This window comes from Vipera berus (genome assembly GCF_964194415.1).
Source record: "Vipera berus genome assembly, chromosome: 3".
NCBI lineage: Eukaryota > Metazoa > Chordata > Lepidosauria > Squamata > Viperidae > Vipera > Vipera berus.
In genome coordinates, this window is record NC_138204.1 from 119,171,691 (window position 1) to 119,195,528 (window position 23,838).

At 39.2% G+C, this 23,838-nt stretch overlaps 1 protein-coding gene across 1 annotated transcript in view; it reads right to left on the reverse strand.

Annotated features, from left to right (window-relative positions):
• Positions 1-23,838, reverse strand: part of KAT14 (lysine acetyltransferase 14) — a 66,261-nt gene that overhangs the window by 6,371 nt on the left and 36,052 nt on the right. Inside the window, exons 8-10 of the mRNA XM_081322966.1 lie at positions 16,533-16,666; positions 10,333-10,508; positions 2,482-2,672 (exon numbers count right to left, since the gene is read on the reverse strand). Coding sequence (XP_081179092.1) covers positions 2,482-2,672; positions 10,333-10,508; positions 16,533-16,666 — 501 coding nt within the window. The remainder of the gene's footprint in view (positions 1-2,481; positions 2,673-10,332; positions 10,509-16,532; positions 16,667-23,838) is intronic.

The following is a 23,838-nucleotide window of genomic DNA, read 5'->3' on the forward strand; positions in this document are numbered from 1 at the left end:
ATTCGTATAAATACTAGAAAAATGTTTATATTCAGCTTTGTATGTATTGAAAGTACTAAGAACTATATTTGCTCAATGTTGGTAAAAGGAGAATACTTGTCATGCCCCCGTCGGACCCTGAATCTGCTGGGAAAAATGAGCTGGAACTGGAGCCGAGGGAGGTCGAGGAAGAGGTGTCTGTGGCTTCAGAGGAATGTGGGGAACAGCAGGCTGAGGCAGGCCAGGGCCTTTCAGGATTGGGGCAGGATGAACATGAGACAGAGCTCAGGTGATAAGCAAGGGTCACCCCCACCTGATCCTAGAGCATGGAGAGTGGAGAGAAGGAGGGAACAACACAGGCAGGTTCAACTACCCGGGAGGAGAGCGCCCGGCCCCTCTTCACAAGGCACACCGAGAGACTGAGACTTAAGGAGACTCTGTGGGGAGGGGCATTTGTCGGGAACAAACGCTGAATTCTTAGGTTTGGGTGCCATTGCTGATCTTGGAAACAACTCTCTGATCTCTTGTTGTGTTTTCTGCTTGGAAACCCTGAAAGTCTGACCATTGGACTGGCTGACAAACTTGATTTGGTGTTCAAAGACCTCAGATTGAATTTTGGCTTTTCTTCTGAAACTGCTCAGGCAAGCTTCTGTTTCCACAGATTTGTTAGATTTTGGATGTATGTTTCTTTCTGTTATCTACGTGGCCTTGAGTAAATTACTCTTCTAATCTAACTGTGTGTGAGTCGAAACCTGAAGGAGGACAGCTTGTTTCATACACACATTTTCCCTGCCTGAAAAGTTAAAAACTTGTGAAACTACTTGCAGCCAGAGGCTGCTGAAAGTGTGTGTGTCTTACTATATTCTGGGGCTTGCCAGAAATGTGGGAGCATTTGGGGAAAATTTGGAGCAACTGAACTGCCAGCTGACTGTGCTGCCTCTGTGCCATGCCCTGGGTCATCAAAATACTATTGGAAGAAGATCAAGGAAATGTATTTCTAGTTAGTAAGTTGATTATGAAATTATAGAAATTATTATTGATTGTTGTTAAATATATGAACCCAGACAACACATTATTTACCAAGCACTAAAGATTGTTATTGTAAAAAATCAATAAAATACAATAAAAAATACTAAACAATTTAGATTATGGTTTGTCACACAATCAGCCAGATGTTCAGACTGGATTTGAAATTTTTACCCATCTACTGAGTCCTTCCCAAGAATCTGGAATAGACAGATGTAGATGTTTAATGGCATTAAAGGTATCATCATAGGATATATGCTATTCTGAGTAAAGCCATCTTTTGTAATTGAGTGATGGGGATATTAAGATGATTATTATGGTTTGTTGTATAGACTGCCAGATGTTTAGATAGGATTTGACATTTTTATCAACCTATCAAGTCCTTCCCAAGGACCTGAGATAGGCAGATGTGGATGGTTGATGGTGTTAAAGATATCATTGCAGGATGTAACCTATTCCAAGTAAAGGTGCCTTTTGATAGTGAATTTGTCAATGCTGATGGTGTTGAAGTGGTGCTCCATTTCTTTCAGGATTGCACTGACCACCCTTATTACTATTGGTATTACCTTTGCTTTCTTTTCCCACACTTTTTCTATTTCTATTTGCAGCTCTTTGTATTTTGCTATCTTCTCCTGTACTTTCTCTTCTGTTCTGCTATCTCCAAGTACTGCCATCATATGCAGACTGTTTTGTCTTTCTTATCAACTATTGTTAAGGCAGGTTCCTGTCTGTTTGAATTCTAAAGTTCCAAAGCACTTTAACTTCTTCATTTTCTATTACTTTCTCCATTTTATGGTCCCAAAGTTCGTGCTTTCAGGCAAATGGTATTTCTTGCAGATCTTCCAAAAATGCTAGAAAATTCCTGGAACCCTGGCACTCTGACAAATCAGCTATCAACACGCACATAAACAAAATCTACATACTATTCAAAAGAGACAAACAACAAGGCAAAGAAGAAAAAAGACCAAAATACCTCCTTACCAGTAATCAATATCCAGATGAGCAGAGATAAACATCAAGAGTAACATTAGACTACCAATTAAGATGCAAGGAACTGCCAAACAAGCCAACAATAAAGAGCCCAATCAAAGTACCACCGAGACCACTCCCACCAACAATGACCAGACAAGCCATCAGAATATAAAATGAAGCAAATCCCACTTTCTACAAGCATTGATGATGTTACTTAGTTTGGTTAATGAAACATCTGCAAGAAAAAAAAACAAGCTGAGAGCATCAAAGACCTCTCATTTCAACCCTGAGCTACAAATACAGTATTCTCCCCTAACGGTATTTTCCAAGGCCCAAAAGCAAAATTAAAAAAAATAGGTAAATAGCCTTCATAATTTTGAAAAAGCTAAACAATGAATAAGTCACACAAGTGCAGATTTATTTACTTGAATAAATGAATACTTGAATTTGCAATTAAATTAATCAAGTCATGTTTCTCAGGATAACAGAATTATCTCAAAGTACCTGAATAAGATGATATATCATAAAAGTTGCAATCCCTGATCTTCTCCACTCAGGATGAACGAAAAGGAAAGAGATATATGCTTCATTATATTTGACATCTGGCACCATAAAACCAAAAGCAACTATAACTTTTTTGTAAAGAACGACAACACTGAAATCTGGATACTGCAGGCATTCTGAGAGATCAATCCCTATAATGAAAAAAGGAAACCACAAGCAATGACATATTCATGATTGAAATAATTACATGTTAGTGTATCATATAAAAATAATTGTACAAAAATGTATTTTCCAAGTGGTAAACTATCTTGCAGCAAAAAATATTTTAAATATCAAAATCTAACATAAACTTGTGGATGATAGTCCATTTCATTAGAAGCAGAGTACAGGTAGACCTTGCTTATCAAAGGCCAAGTGCTATGAGTATTTGAAGTTGCGATGGTGCTGAAAAAATAACTTCACAACTAAGGTGTGCACTTACCTTTGCAGCATCTCTCAGTCACATAGCCATCATTATAGTCAGTTACTATGCCTGAACTGCTTTTTCCCCCCTCCTCCTTGCAGACTGGAGAGATTGCCTAAACAAACATCGCTGTAGACAATCTTTCCTGTCTCTGACCCTTTTTTTCTTCCTCCACTCATAGAACACAATGGAGAGGAAGAGGCTGGGAGCCCTGACCATGTTAGACAAACAGCAGGTACTAGCACATTCCTTTCAATGTGTATCCCCTATTGCAGTGGTGTCGAACCTATGGCACGTGTGCCAGAGGCGGCACTCAGAGCCCTCTCTGTGGGCATACACGCCGTCGCCCCAGCAGAGTTCGCCAGAGTAGCAAGCATGTGGCGTTTGGAAGAGACGGGGCAGGAAGTCAGTGGCGTTGGCCCCCTGGGGATGCCACAGAGATGGCAAGGGACTGGTCCCCACCACCCTGGTCCCAGCCCACCCACCCTGGCCACGCCCACCCAGTCTGCCATGAAGACTACAGCTGTGACCACCGCAGCTATGCCTACCGGCAGCCATGCCCCCCCCCCGGCTGTCCCTGAGAGCACCACAATGCTGATGCGGCCCTGGCACTTTGCAATAAATAAATGGGTTTTGGGTTGCAGTTTGGGCACTCGGTCTCTAAAAGGTTTGCCATCACTGCCCTCGTTACTCTTTTGCTTCCTCTCAAAAAAAACAACCCGCAAATACAAACATTAATTCTCTTCTTGCTAATTATCTCAGGGCCACAATGAGCATTCCAAAGGGTAGGGAAGTAGGGAGAAAGGAAAGCTGAAATAAAATTGTAAACACAGTTGTGGTCATGTACCGGTAGTTTTTCAGTCCTAACTATGTAGCTAAATAAGGACTACCTGCATCTAATCATATAGACTATGGTCAATATAACCTATTAAGTGTGCTAATCTTCAAGAACCAGCAAGACAGTTTCTACTTTAAAAATAGTCTGAGTTATTGAGAGTTAATAAAAAGGCATTACCTGTATACATTTATGAATATCTCCCTATTAAACAAAACAGTTTTTCAATAAGCACAAAATACTGCTTTAGTTTTGCCACAAGTTCATTTTAGTTTTTTGTACGTTATCATATTCCGTCAATTTTCTTTAAACTTTTTTGTCTGATGCTACCTCAGTATACACCAGGGCATCTTGGATGTATTTACTCTAGAAACCAGAGAAATGGCCTATTTGTGGCATACAAACCAGGACACCAAGGCATTTCCAACAATTGCTAGACTTATTTTTAAACATTTTTGCTAACGTCACAGGTGGTAAGTGCCATCTGTAAAACATTTTATATAGGTTTTCTTTGTAAGCCACCACCTTTTTTATTTTAGAATTTCTTTCCCAAAGTCTTTGCCAGTTTTCCAGTTCTGTTATGCAAATGTTTTTTGCCCATGTTGTCATTGTTTCTTTAACATGTTCCTCTTCCATCTTTAAACTTAGTGTGTACTTATACAGTTTCTTAATCAATTTTTCATCTGATGCCAATAGTATCTGGTGAAATTCTGTCTGTGTTTTTATAGAAACCAGATGTTTTAGCATCTTTTTCCTATCTCATTTGAATTTACAGGTGTGGCCACCATGATAGATCAATACCCTGTTCTTCTAGTCCTTGTCTAGATTTTAGTTTTCCTTCAATATTCAAAATGCCTTTATAAGTCAAAATTTGCTCATAGTTAATTAGGTTTGGGTGAACAAATGCTTCCATTGTTGAAAGCCATCCAGGTATTTTCATGTAAATTTTCGCTTTTACCTTTTCCCATTCTAGAAGTGCTTTTCTTATGTACTGGTTTTGAAATTATCTACCTATTTTATTCTTCCCATACCATAGGAATGCATGCCATCCAAGTTGTAGGTCTTGCCCTTCTAGGTATAGTAATCTTGTATGTCTAAGGGTTATCCATTATTTTATTCATGTTAATGCACATGCTTGATAGTATAGGGCCCAATATGGTAGCCCAAATCCTCCATTTTCTTTCGCTTCTTGTAGCATTTTCAATCTAATTCTGGATTTTTTTCCTTGCCAAATAAATTTCAAGATCAGTGTATTTAGTTCATAAAAAAAAATTCCCCAATTTTATAGGTATTGTTTGAAATAAGATGAGTAATTTTGGTGAGATATTCATCTTCACTGTTGCTATTCTCCCTAACATTGAGAGTTGTAAGTTTTTCCATTTATCCAGGTCTAGTTTTATTTGCTTTAATAGTTTAACATAGTTGTCTTCTTTTATTGTTGCACATCTTGCTGTTAAGTATATCTCCAGGTATTTAACTTTCTTAACTATTTGAAGATCTGTTTTTTCTGACAATTGATTTTTTTTGTTTATCTGTAAGGTTTTTGGTTATCACCTTGGTCTTTTCTCTATTTTCCTGCCACTTCTCCAAATTCTTTTTCAGAAGCTTGGGGCTTGTCACAAGCAGGTCTTCTAATATGAAAACTAAGTCATCTGTGAATGCTTGTAGTTTATATTTTTCATCTTTCATCTTCATTCCTTTAAGTTCTGAGTCTTGCCTAATATTTCTATTTAATACTGCCAGTGTTAATATAAATAATAATGGGAATAGTGGACATCCTTGTGCTTTTTTTAATGTTAAAATTTTCTGTAAAATCTCCATTTACAATTATTTTAGCTATTTGTCTATGATAGTTTTAATTGTATTTATAAAGTTTTCTCCAAAGTCCATTTCAATTAGTTGTTGAATCATGAATTGCCAGTTTACATTATCAAAAGCCTTCTATTCATCTAGGAATATTAGCGCCATCTGCTTCCCTGGGTGCATTTCATAGTATTCCTAGGTGTCTAAAATCATTCTTAAATTATTTTTTATTTGTCTCTTAGGTAAAAAATCCATTTTGGTCTCTGTGTATTAATTCAATCAAAAATCTCTTTAATCTTTCTGGTATTGTTGAAGCAAAAATTTTATAATCCACATTTAATAGAGATATTGATCTATAATTTTTTTATCTGTGTCAAGTCTGAGTCTACTTTGGGTATTAATGTAATATTGGCTTCTGTCTAAGTATTTGGTATTTTAGCCTCTAAAAGTTCCTTGTTACATAATTCTTTCATTAGTGGGCTTAATGTATCTTGTAGGCATTTATAAAACTCTGCAGGTAGCCCATCTGGACCCGGGGTCTTATCTTTTTTTTTTGCCTATTTATGGCCTCCGTTTTCTTCATCATTGATATTTTTTCATTTAGCATATTTTGGATATTCTCTGAAAATTTTGGTAAGTCAGCTTTTTTTATGTTTTGCTTTATTTTTTCTTGCAAAATTTCTTCTATCATAAAGTGTCTCATAAAAGTCTGATTATTTTTTATGTTGTTTTAGAATTGTAAATCGCCTTTTGAATCTTGCAGTTTATCAATTTTTTCTCTTTCTTTTTTCAATTTGTATGCTAACCACCTACCCGTTTTATTAGCATTTTCAAAAATGTTTTGTTTTGCCCTTTTAATTTTGGGGGCCATTTTTTCAGCCTCTGCTAAGTTTAATTTGTGTGTTTTATTATTTCCATTTGCTTTTTAAGAGTTTTCTTTTGTGGATCTCTTTGTAGTTCCAATTCCAATTTTATAAATTCCTCCTTTAACTTTGTTGTTGCATTTTTTATTTATTCTTTTTCACCATGTAAGTTATAGCCAAACCTCTAAAGCACGCTTTAGCTATATCCCACACAATTTGATGCAATGTCTCTTCTTTTTTGTTTATTTTAAAGAAAAATTCCATTTCCTTTGTTACTATTTATATAAATTTTCAGTAAAGATTGATTCAGAGACCGTCTTAGTTTTTTCTTAGTTCCTCTCCAAGTCATCTTTATCCGATTATCTGCCCATATATTGGCTTCTATCTCAATCTCTTGTATAATCGTGCTTAATTCAGGGGATATCCATATCATATCAATTCTAGACCATGATTTGTGCCTGTTTGAGTAAAATGTATATTGTGATTTTTTGGGGTTTTCTCTCCATATATCCTGTATACAGATTTCTTCTACCATTTTAAAGAAAATCTTAGGTAATGTAGTCCTTTCTCCCCCCCCCCCGTTTTGCTACTTCTGTAGTCCAGCTTTCCATCTACTACTGCATTAAAGTCTCCCATTAAACAAATGTTTTGCTATTCCAATTCCACTATTTTTTGTGTAATTTTTGATAAAATTCTTGTTTGTTATTAGGAGCATATATTGCCACCATCAGTATCAGTTTTTGATTTATCATTATTTCCAACATTAATATTAATAGTGTTGTCTTTTAATCTGTGTTTCTTGGAGACAAACTATATCCATTTTTAATTTTCGCAGTCGTGTAAAAAATGTTTTCCTTTTTGCAGGGGAGTTCAATCCATTTATATTCATTGGAAAAAATCCCATTTTCCTTCTCCATCTTCTTCAGTTATATTTAGGTTTTATTCTCCCAGTTGTTCTTATCTGTCTTTGTTCTCTTGCTTTTGCCCCTTCTTCTGTGTTTGTGTTTTCTGTTTCTTCTTCTTCCCTTGGTTTGGCTGCTCCTTCTATTGCTATCTCTCCCTGTTTTTTTGCTTCTCTCTCTGCATGAAATTCTGGACTTTCCCTTTCCAAAAAAGTTTTGTATCTCTCATAAAATTCCATTGCCTTGAGTGCAGTGTCCAATCTGTCCAATCTGTCCCAATTAATTAAAATCCCTTCTGGAATCAGCCATCTGAAGTTCACTCCTTTTTCAATTAATTTTCTGGTCAGGAATTGGTATTCTCTTCTTGAATCTCTTATCCTCCGCTTCAGCAGTACAATTTCCTTTTCTTTATAATGCAGGGGATCATCTCTCGTTCTTCTCAATATCTCACCTATTGTAGATCTTTTGACGAATCTAACATGTATTATTCTAGGACTTTATTTCTCCTCACATAGCTTGAATTGACTCAAAATATCAGGTCTATCTCTCATTCCATTTCCTGTTTCCCAATTTCCAGTGCTTCAGCCAATAGCTCTGTCATCAAATCCACAAGTTCCTCATCTTTGTCCTCCATTACATTTTGAAATCTTAAAAAATAAGATGCCTTTTCCATTTCCAAAACTGCCATTGAATTTTCCAATTTTTTATTTGCCTGCATCAGCCTCAGATTTTCATCTTTTATTTCTTCCATCTTCTGATCAGTCTCTACTGACTTGTTTTCTATTTTCTGAATTCTTTGTTCATCTGTCAAAGGCTTTCTAGTTGAGAGTTTATGTTATGAATTTCGATTCATTTTATCAGTTATCTTGTCTCATCATGGTTTTTCTTTGTATCTTCTCTGTGGGAGGAGATTGCCTCTTGGATTTCTTGTATCTCCTTCTGAAAATGGTTAGATTTTTCTTGTTGAAGCACTGATTTGATTGATCTCTGATATAGAGGGCTTGCAGAGGTGGACAATGGGGCTGAGGGTGTTTTCTTGCCAGTTTTAGCTAAATTCAGAACACTCATTTTTTATTCCACCCCCCAAAATTTTTATCAATTCTAATACTTTTCCCAGATGTCCATCTTATACCAAACCGTTAATCTTGTATGCAATACCACAATATATCATTTAAATTTGTCTTAAATAATTCTTATAGTTCTTATCTATAATCTTTATAATCCAATAAACTCCCTAAAAAAGAAGGGAAAACAAAGAAGAAAAAATTTGTAATCCAATTCTGTTTGTGAGGCTCACTTCCAGAGCAGTTGTCCAAAATCCAAGATTATTGCTCAATCAAAATTTGTAATCCACAAGGTCCTACTATTCAAAATTAATAGTCCATAGGGCCTTCTCCAAAGAAAATCACCAACAGTTAAGCTTCCACTGTCCTTAAGTAGTTCTGATACTAAAACTTTATAATCCAATAGGCTCCCCAGAAAAAGAGGGGGGAAGGGGGGGAGAAAAAAAAAGAAAAAATGAAGAGAGGGGAAAAAAGTTTATAATCCACTTCTATCTTCTGACTCCAGCTGTGACCAATTGTCCCAAAATCCAAATTTGCCAATCTGCCAAAATTATAATCCAAAATGTCTTGCTGTAGATAGATCCTTGCCATTCACTCTGTCTCTAAATAGTTTATAAAGTACAGTCAAACAATATTTGTAATCCAAGGAAGACGGCTTCAAAATAGTTTGTAGTTTTAGTTGTAATCTATCCTACAGAAAAGATAGCCCAAAAAGGTTTTCTCTTTTTCCAGCTGCAATCTACAAGTTTATGAAGTTCAGAAACATCAAAGGGTTTAGCCCAGGGGTAGGCAACCTTGGCTCTTTTATGACTCATGGACTTCAACTCCCAGAATTCCTAAGCCAGCCATGCTGGCTCAGGAATTCTGGGAGTTGAAGTTCACGAGTCATAAAAGAGCCAAAGTTGCCTACCCCTGGTTTAGTCTGTTATCTATAGCTGGGCTTCAGGCCAAGTTCCCTCACTCCAGACAAAATATAAATAGATCTTGGTATAGTCCTTTTTTTCGCCATTAGATGTCATTAGGTATCCGTTTTGTAATTTTCCCACCCAAAAAGTTTTTCTTTATGTTTTGCTCCTATACTCTCCAAGAAAGGTAAATATGGCTACTTTTTATCCAATTCTGCCTATAGGGGAGAGAAAAAGGTTCAGGGTAGCCATGCCCTAGTATCTCTCAGGGTCAATCTATTAGGCTAGAAGATTATAGCTTTAGTCTGATGAGATTCTATTAGGTCATGGATCCCCAACGACCAGGCTGTGAGCTGAGGCGGTGCCCACTGCTTACACTAATGGCGCTTTGAGTGCACGTGCGCTTGCCAGCTGTTCGTGTGGAACCACCACCACCGCCGCCAGCCCGCAAAGCCGGAAAGGTTGGGGAACTCTGTATTAGGCAAATAAAGAACTGACCTTTACTGGACTTCCACTGTGACATTTTTGGACTTAAGTGTGATATTAGCATTGCATGTAGCCCTTACCATCTGTTAAAGCACACAAAGTTGTTTCAGTAAAACTCAATTGCAACTCTCTCCCCAACATTTTGGAAATATGATTTTTACAGTGTGAAAATAGATGCAATAAGCCGTGAGAATACAAAATGTTATCTGTTCTTGTCTTTTAAATCTCTCCACTAATAGGACAAAATCAAACTACCAATATTCAGTGGCATACAGCCTAGAATTTAGCAATGAGATTTTTTTTAAAAAAGAGAAATAAGAAAGGAATGGAAGCACAAGATTGTTATGAGGCAAAAATTCCAATTTCCATTCTTAATCCATCCCCTACATCTGCCAAAACCTTTTAATTTCCTACTTCAAGTACCACTACTGAGTTAGTGGAAGACCTCAGCCCACCAGGTGATTCAATCAATCAGGTGCAAATATTTATATCAGGAAAGATTGGCCAGCCCTGATCTAGTAAAATCCTACCTGGCCAGAAGAACTCATGGCACAATGAATTAATGGTCGGGATGTGATTAGGGCGCACATAGCAATAATCAATCGGGGCTTCTGGTTCAGCAGTCCAGCTTGGATCGTTCTTATGATAATGAGCTCGTATTTCCATCAGCAGCTGAAGTTTGGGGGGCCTATTCTCATAATCACGTCTAGAGGAAACAATTGAAAAAACTGAGTTAAATATAACATTCAAAGTGGGTCAAACCTGATTTCACAGAAATATGTTTCAAAGGGGATACTGGAGGCCTTTTGGACCAATCCCCTTCTCAGGACAGGAATATTTATCCTACTCTAGACAAAATGGCTGTCCAAACCTTGTTTGAAAATTTTCAGCAATGGAACCCTCATGATTCAGGCTGTTTCACTGCTTAACAGTTTTCACAGTAAGGAAATTCTGCATTATTTCAACTTTGAACTTCCCTCTGTAAAGTGTCCGCCACTGGTTTCCATACTAACTTCAGGAGTTATAAAAAATAAATCCACACAGTCTTTTCTGTGATAGCTACTGGAAGAGAACTATCATGTTCCTCTTTAACCTCCTCTTCTGTAGGTATATTGGTAGGAATAAACTCTAAAATTAATGAAATATTGCTAATGTAACTTTCAATTATTTAATATGTATAAAAAGGTAAAGGTAAAGGTTCCCCCGCACATGCGTGCTAGTCGTTTCCGTCTCTAGGGGCCGGTGCTCATCTCCGTTTCAAAGCCGAAGAGCCAGCGCTTGTCCGAGGACGTCTCCGTGGTCATGTGGCTGGCATGACTAGACGCCAAAGGCGCACGGAACGCTGTTACTTTCCCACTGTAGTGGTCCCTATTTTTCTACTTGCATTTTTACGTGCTTTATGCATATACACGAATGCACACACACTAATGATGCCCATCGCCAACTCATTTCAACTAAGAAATGTATGAATAGGAAAAATCCAAAAGTAAACATAAATACATTACCCTAAGCAGGCTCACAATAATACTTTCCAACCATCTCACCTGAGAAGTGCTGAGAAATATCTTTTTTTTTTTTTGCTATGAAAAATGTGAATATTTCGATCTGAACCACTGTCCTGAATTCTCAAAAAGCAGAATTTCAAGGACAACAGCTTTCTGGGAGTTCTAGTGCTCACTTTATTTCAACCTTATCCACATTAATGTTATTTCAACATTAACCCCAAGAGAGAGCAAAACAAATTAATGTGTGTTGATGATAGGTGACTCACTACTCACAGGAACAGACATCAATTTGTAGACCAAATAAATACCTTTCTGAAGTCCAGGTAATACTATGTCCTCAGCATTTCACTGATCTACTAATTTAGTCATTTTGTTAAATAATGCAATACAGTTTGTCTGGCATGATCTGTTTTTGACAAACCCTATTTTGGCTTCTTTGACTTCTAGGCGTTTACAGATCTGTTGCTTATTTTTTCCAGGAATTTCCCAGGTATTGATGTCATGCTGATCAGTCTGTAGTTTCCAGGATCTGGTGTTTTTTTTCCCCTTCCTTTTTTTGAAAATGGGAACCACATCAGCTCTTTTTCAGTCCTCTGATACTTCCCTGGTGCTCCAGGATATTTGAAAAATATAGTTCAATGGTTCTGAGATCACATCTACCAGTACCTTCAGATTTCTGGGATTTAATCCATCTGATCCTGGTGATTTGAACTCATCTCTTAGCATTTTCTTGCCTATTTTGATTTGTATTCCCATTCTGTCCCTTGGGTACTGGTTTTGATAGGTTGGACTATTTTTTCCTTTGTGTAGATGCATAGAATGAAGTTAACAATTCTGCTTTCTCCCTTCTGCCAGTCACCCCCTTGCCATCTTTTCCATTAGTGGAACAATTGTTTCCTTGACCTTTTTTGTGTGTTTTACATGTTGAAATAAACTTTTAAAATTATTTTTAGCATTTATTCCAACTTTTAGTTCATTCTGAGCCTTAACTTTCCCGACTTCGTCCTTGCAGATCTGAGCTATTTGCTGGTATTCTGTTTTAGCTATATGTCTCGCTTTTCATTTTTTATACTTGTCCTTTTTTCTCTCCCAGTTTATTTATTTTTAATCCCATTTATATCCCGCCCTTCTCCGAACACTCAGGGTGGCTTACAATCTAAGCACAAATCAAATGTGCTTAGCAGTAGCCTTCATTCTATGTATATGCCTGCTTATTAGGGCTTTCGCCCCCCCCCCCCCAGCGGCATTATTACAAAGTCAGTTTGTCAGAGATTTCTTTATGCAAACCTGCTGGGTTCATCTGTGGTCTCTTGTTTTTATTTCTCTGTGGTATTGCGTTAAATTGAGTTTTTATAATTTTTCTGATTTTCCCAGCATCTTTAGTTTTGTTTCTTTTTTCCATTTTAGGATTTCTATCCGTGAAATCGTTCCTAAACTCTTTAAGAGATCTGACTTCAATAATCTACAAGTCTAAGACAGTAGTTTGATTTTGATTACATTACGCTGAATTCTAGTTTGACATAGTTACTCTCTCCCAAAGTTCCTCCAACTTCAACCCCCTCTATCATTTCATCTCTGTTAGTAAAATTAAGTCCAGCATAGCTGACCCTCTACTTCCCTCCTCTATCTTTTGAGTAACAAAGTTGTCAGCTAGGGTTATCAAAAACTTATTTTCCTTGACTTTTTTTTTTACATTTGAAAGAAAATTTGTTGGTTTTGATATTTGTTGTTGAGTCTTTGTTCATTGTGAGCCTTAGCTTTCCTGACTTCATCTTTGCAGATTCTGGCTATATGCTAATACAGGTAGTCCTTGACTTACAACTGTTCAATTAATGACCATTCAAAGTTACAACAGCATTGAAAAAAGTGACTTATACCCATTTTTCACACTTTTGACCGTTGCAGCATCCCCATGATCATGTGATTTACATTGGGATGCTTGACAACTGACTCACATTTATGACGGTTGCAGTGTCCCTGGGTCATGCGTCCCCTTTTGCACACTTCTGACGAGCAAAGTCAATGGGGAAAATAAATTCACTTAACAATCGCTTGACTAATTTAACAACTGCAGTGATTCACTTGAAAAATGTGGCAAGAAAGGTTGTAAAATGGGGCAAAACTCACTTAACAATTTTCTCACTTAGCAACATACTTTGGGCTCAATTGTGGTCATAACTTGAGTACTACCTATATTCTGCTTTAGTTATGTGTCCCTCTTTCTACTTTTTATACCTGTCCTTTTTATCTTACAATTTGAGTGTTCTTTGTGCAACCATGCTGTTATTTTCTGGGATTTCTTGTTTTTCTTTCTTTACAGTATTTAGCTAGACTGGGCTTTTATAACCTCATTTTTCAGTTTTCCAAGCTTTTTGATTTTTCTCCTTAAAGATTTCCATCCAGGAAAACCTTCCAAAGCTCTAAGTTGCTGAAATCAGTTCTCTTATACTCTAAGACATTAGTTTAACTTTGTTCTATTGCTTGTTGTCTGCATAATGTTGAATTCCAAAGTCACATGGTCACTGTCCTCTAAAGTTCCCATAACTTTAACCCCCTCTTTCATCTCTGTTAGTGAAAATTAAGTACAGTATTGCTGACCCTCTAATGTTTAATAAGACAATTTTAATAGGATAATTTCTCTAGAGAGATGCAAAGATTAAAGATGTAACAAAGAGACTAAAACAATGAAGCCCACAGATTATCATCACTTTCTCCTCTTTCATGTTGGGACGAATAATACAACTAAGAGTCTGAAAACAATTTCAAGGGACTATGAGCAACTATGTGGAAGAACAAAGCACCTGGAAGCACAAGCAGTGGTCTCATCTGTATTTCCAACAAAAGGTCAACATCTAGTGAGGGAAGAAACGATTCTGGAAGTAAACTATTGGCTCAAGGGATGGTGCCACCAAGAGAATTTTGGATTTTTTTGACATTGCCTAGAAGAAGGGTTTCTAGCAAGAGATGGGCTACACCTCAGAGGGACCAGCAAGAATGTATTTGGAAAACAACTGGCCAAGCTCACCCAAAGAGCTTTAAACTAGGATTGAAAGGTGAGGGAGACCAATCTTTAAGATCAAATCCCAAGTATAATCCACAAGACAATGAATCAGACAATGAGAAAAGGAGTGAAAAGTAGGAAGGGAACATAGGTATTAAAAGGAAAGGTAGGAAGCAAATACAAGGTCAATCATAATGAACTCTGATCCTATACACTAATGCTCAGAGTTTGGTAACAAACAGAGAGAACTTGAAGTCCTAGTACATAAAGGCAGGTATGATATTGTTGCTATTACTGAAAATTGTTGGGATGAGCCCCACAACTGGAACATACTGCAGGAGAATATAAATTGTTCAAAAAAAACATGCCCCCCCAAAAGAAGTGTTGCGTTGTATTTAAGGAATCATACCACCTCTACAGAATTACAGAACACAATGGATGAAAGTTTTCTTAAATGCATTTGAGTCAATATGAGAGAGAGAAAAATGAATTGCTAAAGGTATGTACTACATTTCACTTAACCAAGCAGAGAAAATAGATGAACTTTTGCTAATCAGTTAGCAAAAACAGTATCTGGGAAAAGCCTAGAAAAGATACTCAAGCAGCTTTGTGAGCACCTAAAAATGAACAAAGCAATCTCTGGAAGCCAGCATGAGTTTGTTAAAAATAGATCATGCCAGACAAACCTTATTCCCTTCTTTGATAAACTGGCTAAATTAGTGGAACAAGGAAATGCTGTGGATATAGTATACTTGGACATCAGTAGTACATTTGACAAAATAGACCACAGCCTATTTCTTGCTGTGTTAGAGCAATGTGTGATAAATAGTACCACCACTAGATGGATTTGCAATTCGCTGATCAACTGCACTCAGTGTGTAGACCTTAATGGAATTACATCTAAATGGAGGGAAGCATACAGTAAGCTTCTTCATAAATGATCTAGATGATGGAACAAAGGAGAACTCATCAAATTTGCAGACTACAACAAACTAGCGGGAAGATAGAGTCATAATTCAGAAGGATCTTAACAGACTTGAGCATTGGGCCCTATCTAACAAAATGAAATAGAGTTCAATTGTGAGAAAAGTAAGATCCTGTACTTAGACAGGAAAAATTAAATGCAGATATAGAATAGGCAGTACTTAGCTCAAAAAAGTAGTAACCATGAAAGGAATCTTTGTGTCCTAATGGACCATCAGTTAAAATAAGCTAGCAGTGTGCTGAAGTTGCGAAAAAGTCAGTGCAGTCCTAGGCTGCATCAACAGAGGGATAGCATCAAGATAACAAGAAATGCCACTAGTGCCACTCTATACTACACTAGTGAGGCCACACTTGGAATATTGCATCCAGTTCTGCTCACCACTATACAAAGATGTTGAGACCCTAGAAAGGATGCTGAGAAGAAAAATAGATAAGGGATCTAGAGACTAAAACAAATGATGAATTCTTAAGGGAACTAGATATGTCTAGCCCACAGGTCGGCAACCCGTGGCTCTGGAGCCGCATGTGGCTCTTTAAGCCGTCTCCTGTGGCTCCCAGTCGCCCGGTGCGTGCGCACCTCTCCGAACGGGCAGTGGTGCACGAGCACCTCTTGGAATGGGCGGTGGCGCCGCCCTTTTGGAAAGCTGCCGCGGTCCGTTTGCAGGTCTTCAAGAAAAGATTGGATAGCCATTTATCTGGGATGCAGGTGGTCTCCTGCCTTGGGCTAGACCTCCAAGAATCTTTCCCGCCCTATGATTCTATGACTTTGAAGTCACAGGGTGTGTTTGTCAAATCCAAGTATTTCATCTCCCATAAACTCACCAGCTCTTCCTTCAGCAAGTAAGATATATGTGGCTGTTCCATTTTTCCACATAATATTAAATTATCTTTAAAATGTTTAGCACAGGTTGCTGTTTGATGGGTTTGGGGTAAAAGGCGAGTGTGCTTGATTATCACCATAATCTTAGCATAGTCAGTGTTTTACTGTGGCAAGAAGAAGGAAACTCCACTTTCCCTTTTCTTGTCCATATGCAGCAGCAAACTCTACCCGCCCCCATCCTGAAAGCCACCTTTTACTTCTTCCTTGTCCTTTATATTCTTCAGGAAGAAGCAACGAGGAAAAGCAACAGGAGTGCTATAGCTGACCAGTGTTATTTCCTTAATTATCAATATTTACCAAGATCAAAGAACATAAAGGAGCCCAGAAGGAAAAATGTCTTCCCACATAGTGTATCTATACCTGATATAAGGTTTCAACACACGAGAAGTATAGGGACTGATAATGCTATGATCAGTCGTATCTTCAGAGCCTACAAGTCGGCACCAAAATGTTGTCGTTCTATGTTGGAACTCTTTCACAGCAGAAACCTTAGTCTGTAAACAAAAGTGAAAAATAACTTGAGTTAAAGAAATAGTCAGCAAATAAAATCAGTGATATGGCTAATACTAATGATTAACCAGATATGGCAGATATATGTGATGACATCTAATGTTAAGCAGAACAAATAGAATTTTAACATACAGAGATGATATAGGTATACAAAATAGCAAGAAGTTGCATGCATCTAGAGAAACCATTGAATAAGTGGTCTTATGCATATAAAATCAATCTTACTTTGATGCCCAATATTGGGGAAGATAAAAAGATGAGTAAAAAAATCTTAATTTGTGACACTGCAGGGACAAGAAACCTATCAGCAGCAAATTACAAATAAATTCACTGTTTTTATTTTTACAAATTTATTGCACAAAGTTATTCTCAGGATGTGTTCACCTTTGACTGGGAAACAGAAACATCTCCACAAGTGACTGGAAGAAAATTCATAATACCTGGAAATAGGATGGTAGTCTACAAAATGTTACAAATTTGGAACATCTACACATTCTTCCTTTATCAGGAAAATTGGCAGTCACCTTCCCATTTACATCAACATTTGAAAAGAGAATCATAAAATCCCTGCCACCCTAAGAAACTTAGAAATAGAGAGGGTACTAAAATAAACATAAAACAGTTGTCAAAATTCCCATGACGTAACACCCATTTTTCTTTTTTGATTAGTATTATACTGTGAGACTCTAGGTTTCTTAGTTGTGAACAGCTGCTAGAAACCAAGTTGCCTCCATCTGCTTTGATTTGTAGCTTTAAGGAATTATAGAAACTGCAGTTCAAATTATCTAGAGGGTGCCAGTGTGCCCACCCCTAACCCAAGTTCTTCCCAAGAGGAAAAAATATTTTCTTTGGTTTTGTTTTCCAAAAGTAGAGGACCATCTTTCTCTTCTGCTCTGCCATGGCACAGAACTATACTGTGATTTCCTTCTCATGTCCTTCTCATTCCTCAGAAATGCTTCTGCCAAAAATTACCATAACCTCAACATAATTTACATTGCTATAGTCTGAAGCAAGCTTGGGAGAAACTTTAGTACTGAACAACACGTCGTTTTGCCATTAACAGGTTATTTTTTTTTAAATTCCATTTATATCCCGCCCTTCTCCGAAGACTCAGGGCGGCTTACAAGCTTAGCAGTAGCCTTCATTCTATGTATATGCCTGCTTATTAGGGCTTTCACACACACACACCCAAGCGGCATTATTACAAAGTCAGCTTAATTGCCCCCAACAATCTGGGTCCTCATTTTACCTACCTCGGAAGGATGGAAGGCTGAGTCAACCTTGAGCCTGGTGGGATGCGAACCTGCACTAATTGCAGGCAGCTGGTGTTACTTAAGGAGGCATTAGCCCACTGCTCCACCAAGGCTCTCAACTTATAACTATTCATTCAGTGACCAAAGTTATAACAGCACTGAAAAAAGTGACTTATAGCCACTTTTTACACTTATGACCTATGACCAGCATCCCCATGGTCATGGGCCAGAGGTTTATGAGATCAATGTTTCAATCTTCATCCATTTGATTAAGTCAGTTGTGCTTTGGAGCAAAGCAGTCATGGATTCTTTGATTAATTCTGGATCTGTAGACATGAATAGGGCTGTGACATCAAATGAGACCATGATTTCGTCTTCATCACATCCCTGATTATTTGAAGACACTGTAGTGGACAGTTAATATAGTGTTTGCTTCTTCTTGTGAGTTGCCCAAGCTTTTTTGTTAATTCTTTTGCAATGTTGGGAAAGTAGGGAACATTGATAGTGATACGATTGGATAGAGGGGTATGCCAGTTTGTGTATTTTGGGGCATATGTAGAAACATGGGAGAATGGGTTAGCCGCTTCTCATCCGCCAATGTTCCTCTTTGGTAATTTGGCCTTTCTTAGTGAGGTCACTGAGGGTTCTCTTAGCTGGTTGTCTAGTTTTTGTATTCGGTTATTGTTGACTGGGATGTAGATTTTTTTGTCCTTTTGCTTTTTGAAGGTATTGTGCTCTGTCCATAATAACTATGGTTTGGCCTTTGTCTCCAGGTAGGATGATGATGGCCTGGTCCTTTTTTAGCTTTCTGAGGGCTGCTTTGTCTTCTGTTGTAAGTGCATTCTGTTCTTGTCTACTTCTGATCTGTGGAATGATGCTTTGTCTCATGTCTGCAGGAAAACAAGCAAGCTCAGAGGGCACCAACGACCCTTCATATTTTATATGAACTAAATGATCCTGAATGAACTTCTTTCTCTCAGTATATATATTGATCCTGAGAAAACTGAATGCTCATTTATTCAAGACTTTGTTTACACTACAAGGCTCTGCTTACACTGTAGACCAGGGATCCCCAACCCCCAGTCCATGGCATGCCAGCAACTGGGCCCCCCAAACAAGCAAAGCCCCATCCGCAAGATGCAGGCAGCACACAAAACCAGGCACCCCCTGGTCCACGGAAAAACCTCTCTCCACAGAACTGGTCGCTGGTGCCCAAAATGTTGGGGACCTCTGCTGTAGACTGTCTGGCTATTACAACAGGTGATTGTCTGTGTCAGATCAAGATCAGTTATAACAATTGCAACCACTTCTACGTGGGGCAAACATCACATCAATTAAAAATCAGGATCCACAAACACCAGCTAGCAGTCAAACGCCACAATCCCAAATCCTTAATCACTACCCACACTGACACCAAACAACACCAGTTTAATTGGAGCAACACTAAAATCATCAGCCACGATACCACCCGCCACACTCATGAGTTCATCGAAGCCTGGTACTTCACTAGCAATTCCATCAACAGACACATTGATCTGCAACCAGCCTATGAATCTCTCAGAATCCAAATCAATTGCACAGCCAACTGGAGACAGCACCAACCCCCAACCAATGCACACAGGCCCTCCCCCCAGCAGTTCACTTCCCAATGACCCTGACCTGATGTAATTTCCCCCATCACAAGACCCATCACCAACTTCTGATGACTCACCCGACCCACTGATAATTCACACCTTCCAACCATCCTGACCTGAAGTGACTTCCCCATCCTAAGACCCATCACAAGCCTCTCTCTGATGACTCATCACAAGACCCTCTGTGCTGCCACCACGTGGCTGTTCTTGGGAAATTATAATATGTTAATTGGGTCTGCCAGTACCTTTTCCCTTTGTGATGTATTTCCTATCCTGCTCATGATGCTGTACTAGGATCCACCCCTTCTGGGTTGGACTTCCCCCTTCTCCTTGTTCCTCTGTGTTCCATCCTCCATTGTAACATCTGAACACAAGCCATGCAGACAGTAATCCCGTTACTGTCTTTTGACCTTAAAGTACCGTCCAGACTTCACCTGACCACACCTTCTCTGCTGTAATCTTCTACATGCAAAATAAAGGTATTTCAGATGAACCAGGTGCTTTATGAGTTCACTGTCTGGAAAGGGCCGTTAATTGTGACTAAATTCACTTAAACAGACCAGTGCAAGTATTTTAACAAGGAATTAAATCACTAGCACAACGAGCTTCGATCCAGAACACCCTCCCTTGACACACCCACACCTGAAGCCCTTATAAATAGAAGAGCACTGACACAGACATCTCCTAAACGCCGCTGAAGAAGTTACCTAGCCTGGTAATGAAATGTTTGGAAACCAACCCAGAAGCTTGGAGAACGAACCTTCACCCTCATCCTACACCCAACTATAGATATTTGCTACTACTGCATTCCAAATCTGCCAAGTAAATATAAAGACTTTGCTGATATGTTCGGGGAGGAATCCTTGGCCCTCCCTCCAATTGCACCATAAATTTGGCCCTGCTGCCAAAATTCCCACCAAGAGACAATACAGAATTAGAAATTTTAAAACAATATTTGGAGACTTAATTTGAAAAAGGGATTCGTAAGACCTTCTGTCTCCTACCCTGGCTCTCACCTTATTTGTACCCAAGAAATAAGACCCTAGTGGGCCTAACAATGGTGAGAGATCCCCACTGAGAGTGGTTCATGATTACAAGGCTTTAAATTCAGTCACAATAAGAGACCATTATACACTGTTGTTAATTCCATACCTATTAGATAGACTACAGAAAGCATTTTTACAAGACTAAAAGAACGCCATGAATACTTAATCACCTTTGACACCAGATATGGCAAATTTGAATACAGAGTGCTGCCTTTTGGTCTGTGTAACACCCTGGTCATATTTTCCAGATTCGTGGACCAAATTTTTAAAGATTTCATAGATAAATTTGTGGTTTTATATTTAGATGATATTTTAATCTAATCTGAGAATTAGGCCAAGCCAGAAAAATATGCCTTTGATTTGCAACAACTACATTTCTTGGGCTACTGTATTTCCACAAGCGGCATCCAGATGGACCCCCAGAAGGTCCAAGCTGTACTTGACTGGCAAGCCCCTCACATAGTCAAAGACGTCCAATATTTCCTGGGCTTTGCTAACTTCTACAGGAAATTCATACCAGGCTTTGTTCATAAAGCCAAACCACTAACCCAGCCAAGAAAGGAATTAAATTTGTTTGGACTCCTATACACCAATCAGCATTTGAAGAGTTAAAGCAACTTTTTGCTTGCCAGCCCCTGCTTCAGCACCTGGACACCTCAAAGAGATTTATTGTCCAAAGAGAAGCTTCAGTTGTAGCCACTGGGTGGGTGGGTGGGGGGTTCTAAGACTTTTAGGCTCCCACCCTTGCCCGCGCCTCCTTCGCCTCAATCCTCCCCCCTCAGCCCATTTACAGCCAGATTTCCTCCTCTGCTGGCCCTTCCCTGGCCAATGAACCCATGGTCCTCCGCACCGCACCCTTCGGCCTGGCCCATTCGCCCAGGCACCCTTTGTCCCGGGCCTTTGGCTGCATGGGACAAAAAGCTGTCAGCCAATTGGGTGGCAGGCAGAAGCAATGGTGTTGTGGGGGCAGCGTGCAATGGGCGACAGGAGCTGAGGCATGGGAAGGCAGGTGAACGGCATTGGCGTGGCTTCTGCCTTTGCAAGGGGCTGTGGCGCCAGCAACCCAGTCCGTAGGTAATTCTTGGTTAACTCAGATGCTGTTCTGGGGAAGAACAACAACAAGAAAAAAAGCAATGTCACTCTGAATTCGGATTTCAACACCCCCAAAAGTGGTTTCTGAGAAAAGTAACAACCTGTCTCAAAAAACCTCCACTCACTCAGGTATACCATGATTCTCAGTCCCCTGGAAAAATAGGTTTTCTAAACCCACAAAATCCATTACAGTACCTAAAGATGGAGTGCTCAGAAAATCTCTATTTTCCAGACTAAAAGCCAGCGCTCAGAACGTATATATGTGGAAGTATTGTCTGGTAAGCGTGCATGGGACTGCAGCCTTAAAGACACATGAAGAGGCACACCTGCCCCTTCAGCAGGCTTATGTTTAGCTTCAGTTAAGATACCAGTCCTCTCAAGAGGACTAGTAAGCCTGTAAGATGCACTAAAACAGGCCGTGCCCTCTTCTGGCCCCTGGGTTGCCCATGATCCATCCCAGACAGAGAGACGGACGTGCCACCGAGCAATACAGGTTCTTTAATTCTTCTTGACTGCTACTGTTAACTTCCAGTTGCCAAGCCTAACCTGAAGAAAAGGAAGTCCCACTTCCTGAGTGGGATGAACTAGACTTTGGGAGGGTAGCCTTCCCGAGCCGAGCCCTCCAAAAAGAGAGAACTGTAATTTCCATCATCCCCAGCCAGTAGGACCATTGGCTGGCTGGCTGATGCTGAAAGGAAGCGCATGCTGAGTGGATAATCTGGACTGAAATCTGATGGCTTTTAGAAGCCATTTTAACACTCATTAACTTTCGTTTCTCACTTTCACTTTTTCACCCAGTCCTTAAAGAAATCACAGTTCAACTTAGAAACCCAGGTTGCAACTTTGTTGCTTTCCTTTTAAATCTCCGAATCTTGTAAATCTCTTTTGTACCAGCTTCAAATGTTTTTAAAAGAGTCTTTTACAGCTTTTAAAAGTTCATTCCAGAGACATCTTCCTCCCTTTTCTTTTAAATTAAGCTTTGGAGAAGAGAAAAAAAAATAACTCCCCAGAGTTAAAGATCTTGTACTTGCAAATTCAGAAATCTCCTGCTCAGCTCTGCCTGCATCCGAGTAATCCAAAGTTCAATATTGAATGCAGGGATGGTTGCAGCATCCTGCTCTGTTTTAAAACCTTAAAACAGAGGAGTCCCCGAGTCCGGAGCTGAATTCAGGCTCCAAGGGAGCTCTCTCCCTTCGCTCCCCAGACTAATCATTCTGGGGATCTAGGGGAGCTCTACCTCTACCTGAATGCTCACCCCCCTCTTCTCCTGAAGGGGGGGTTCCCAAACCACGAAACAGCTGATTGTCGCTGTTTTCACGATTTGAACGGAACAACGGGGCTGACGGTCAAAAATGACCGCCATCGACGGAGACTTGCCACCCGGAAGTCTAAATCTGATGGCTTTTGAGGGGACAACCTAACTTGCATTTAAGTTCTACTTAGCACTTAGTTCTACTTATTAACAGGAGGGACCAAAAGAAGAAGGGGAAATTTCCTGACGGTGAGAAAAATTAACAAGCGGATCAGCTTGCTTTCAGAACTTGTGGGTGTTCCATCACTGGAGGATTTTAAGAGATTGAATAGCCATTTGTCCAGAATGGTATAAGGTCTCCTGCTTAAGCGGGGGGGGGGGGGGTTGGACTAGAAGATAAGATTTCTTCCAAAGCTGTTACTGTTATTCTAAAAAAACTAATATTTAAGAATAAAATTTTTTAGTTTAATTTAAAAAAAAAAGTCTAAAGTTTGGGGATGGTGTTCTTGGGGTCACCGGCAGCATTCCTCCTCCTCCAAACATGGTGAATTGAGATGATGCCAAAGAGGTCAATTTTGGTCTCATCTGACCACAACACTTTCACCGAGTTCCCCTCTGAATCATTCAGATGTTCAATGGCAAACTTCAGATGGGCCTGTACATGTGCTTTCTAGAGCAGGGGAACCTGCAGGATTTTAGTCCTTCACGGCGTAGTGTGTTACCAATTTTTTCTTGGTGACTATGGTCCCAGCTGCCTTGAGAACATTGACAAGATCCTCCCGTGTAGTTCTGAGCTGACATGAGATCTTGCATGGAGCCCCAGACAGAGGGAAATTGACAGTTATTTTGTGTTTCTTCCATTTGCAAATAATTGCACCA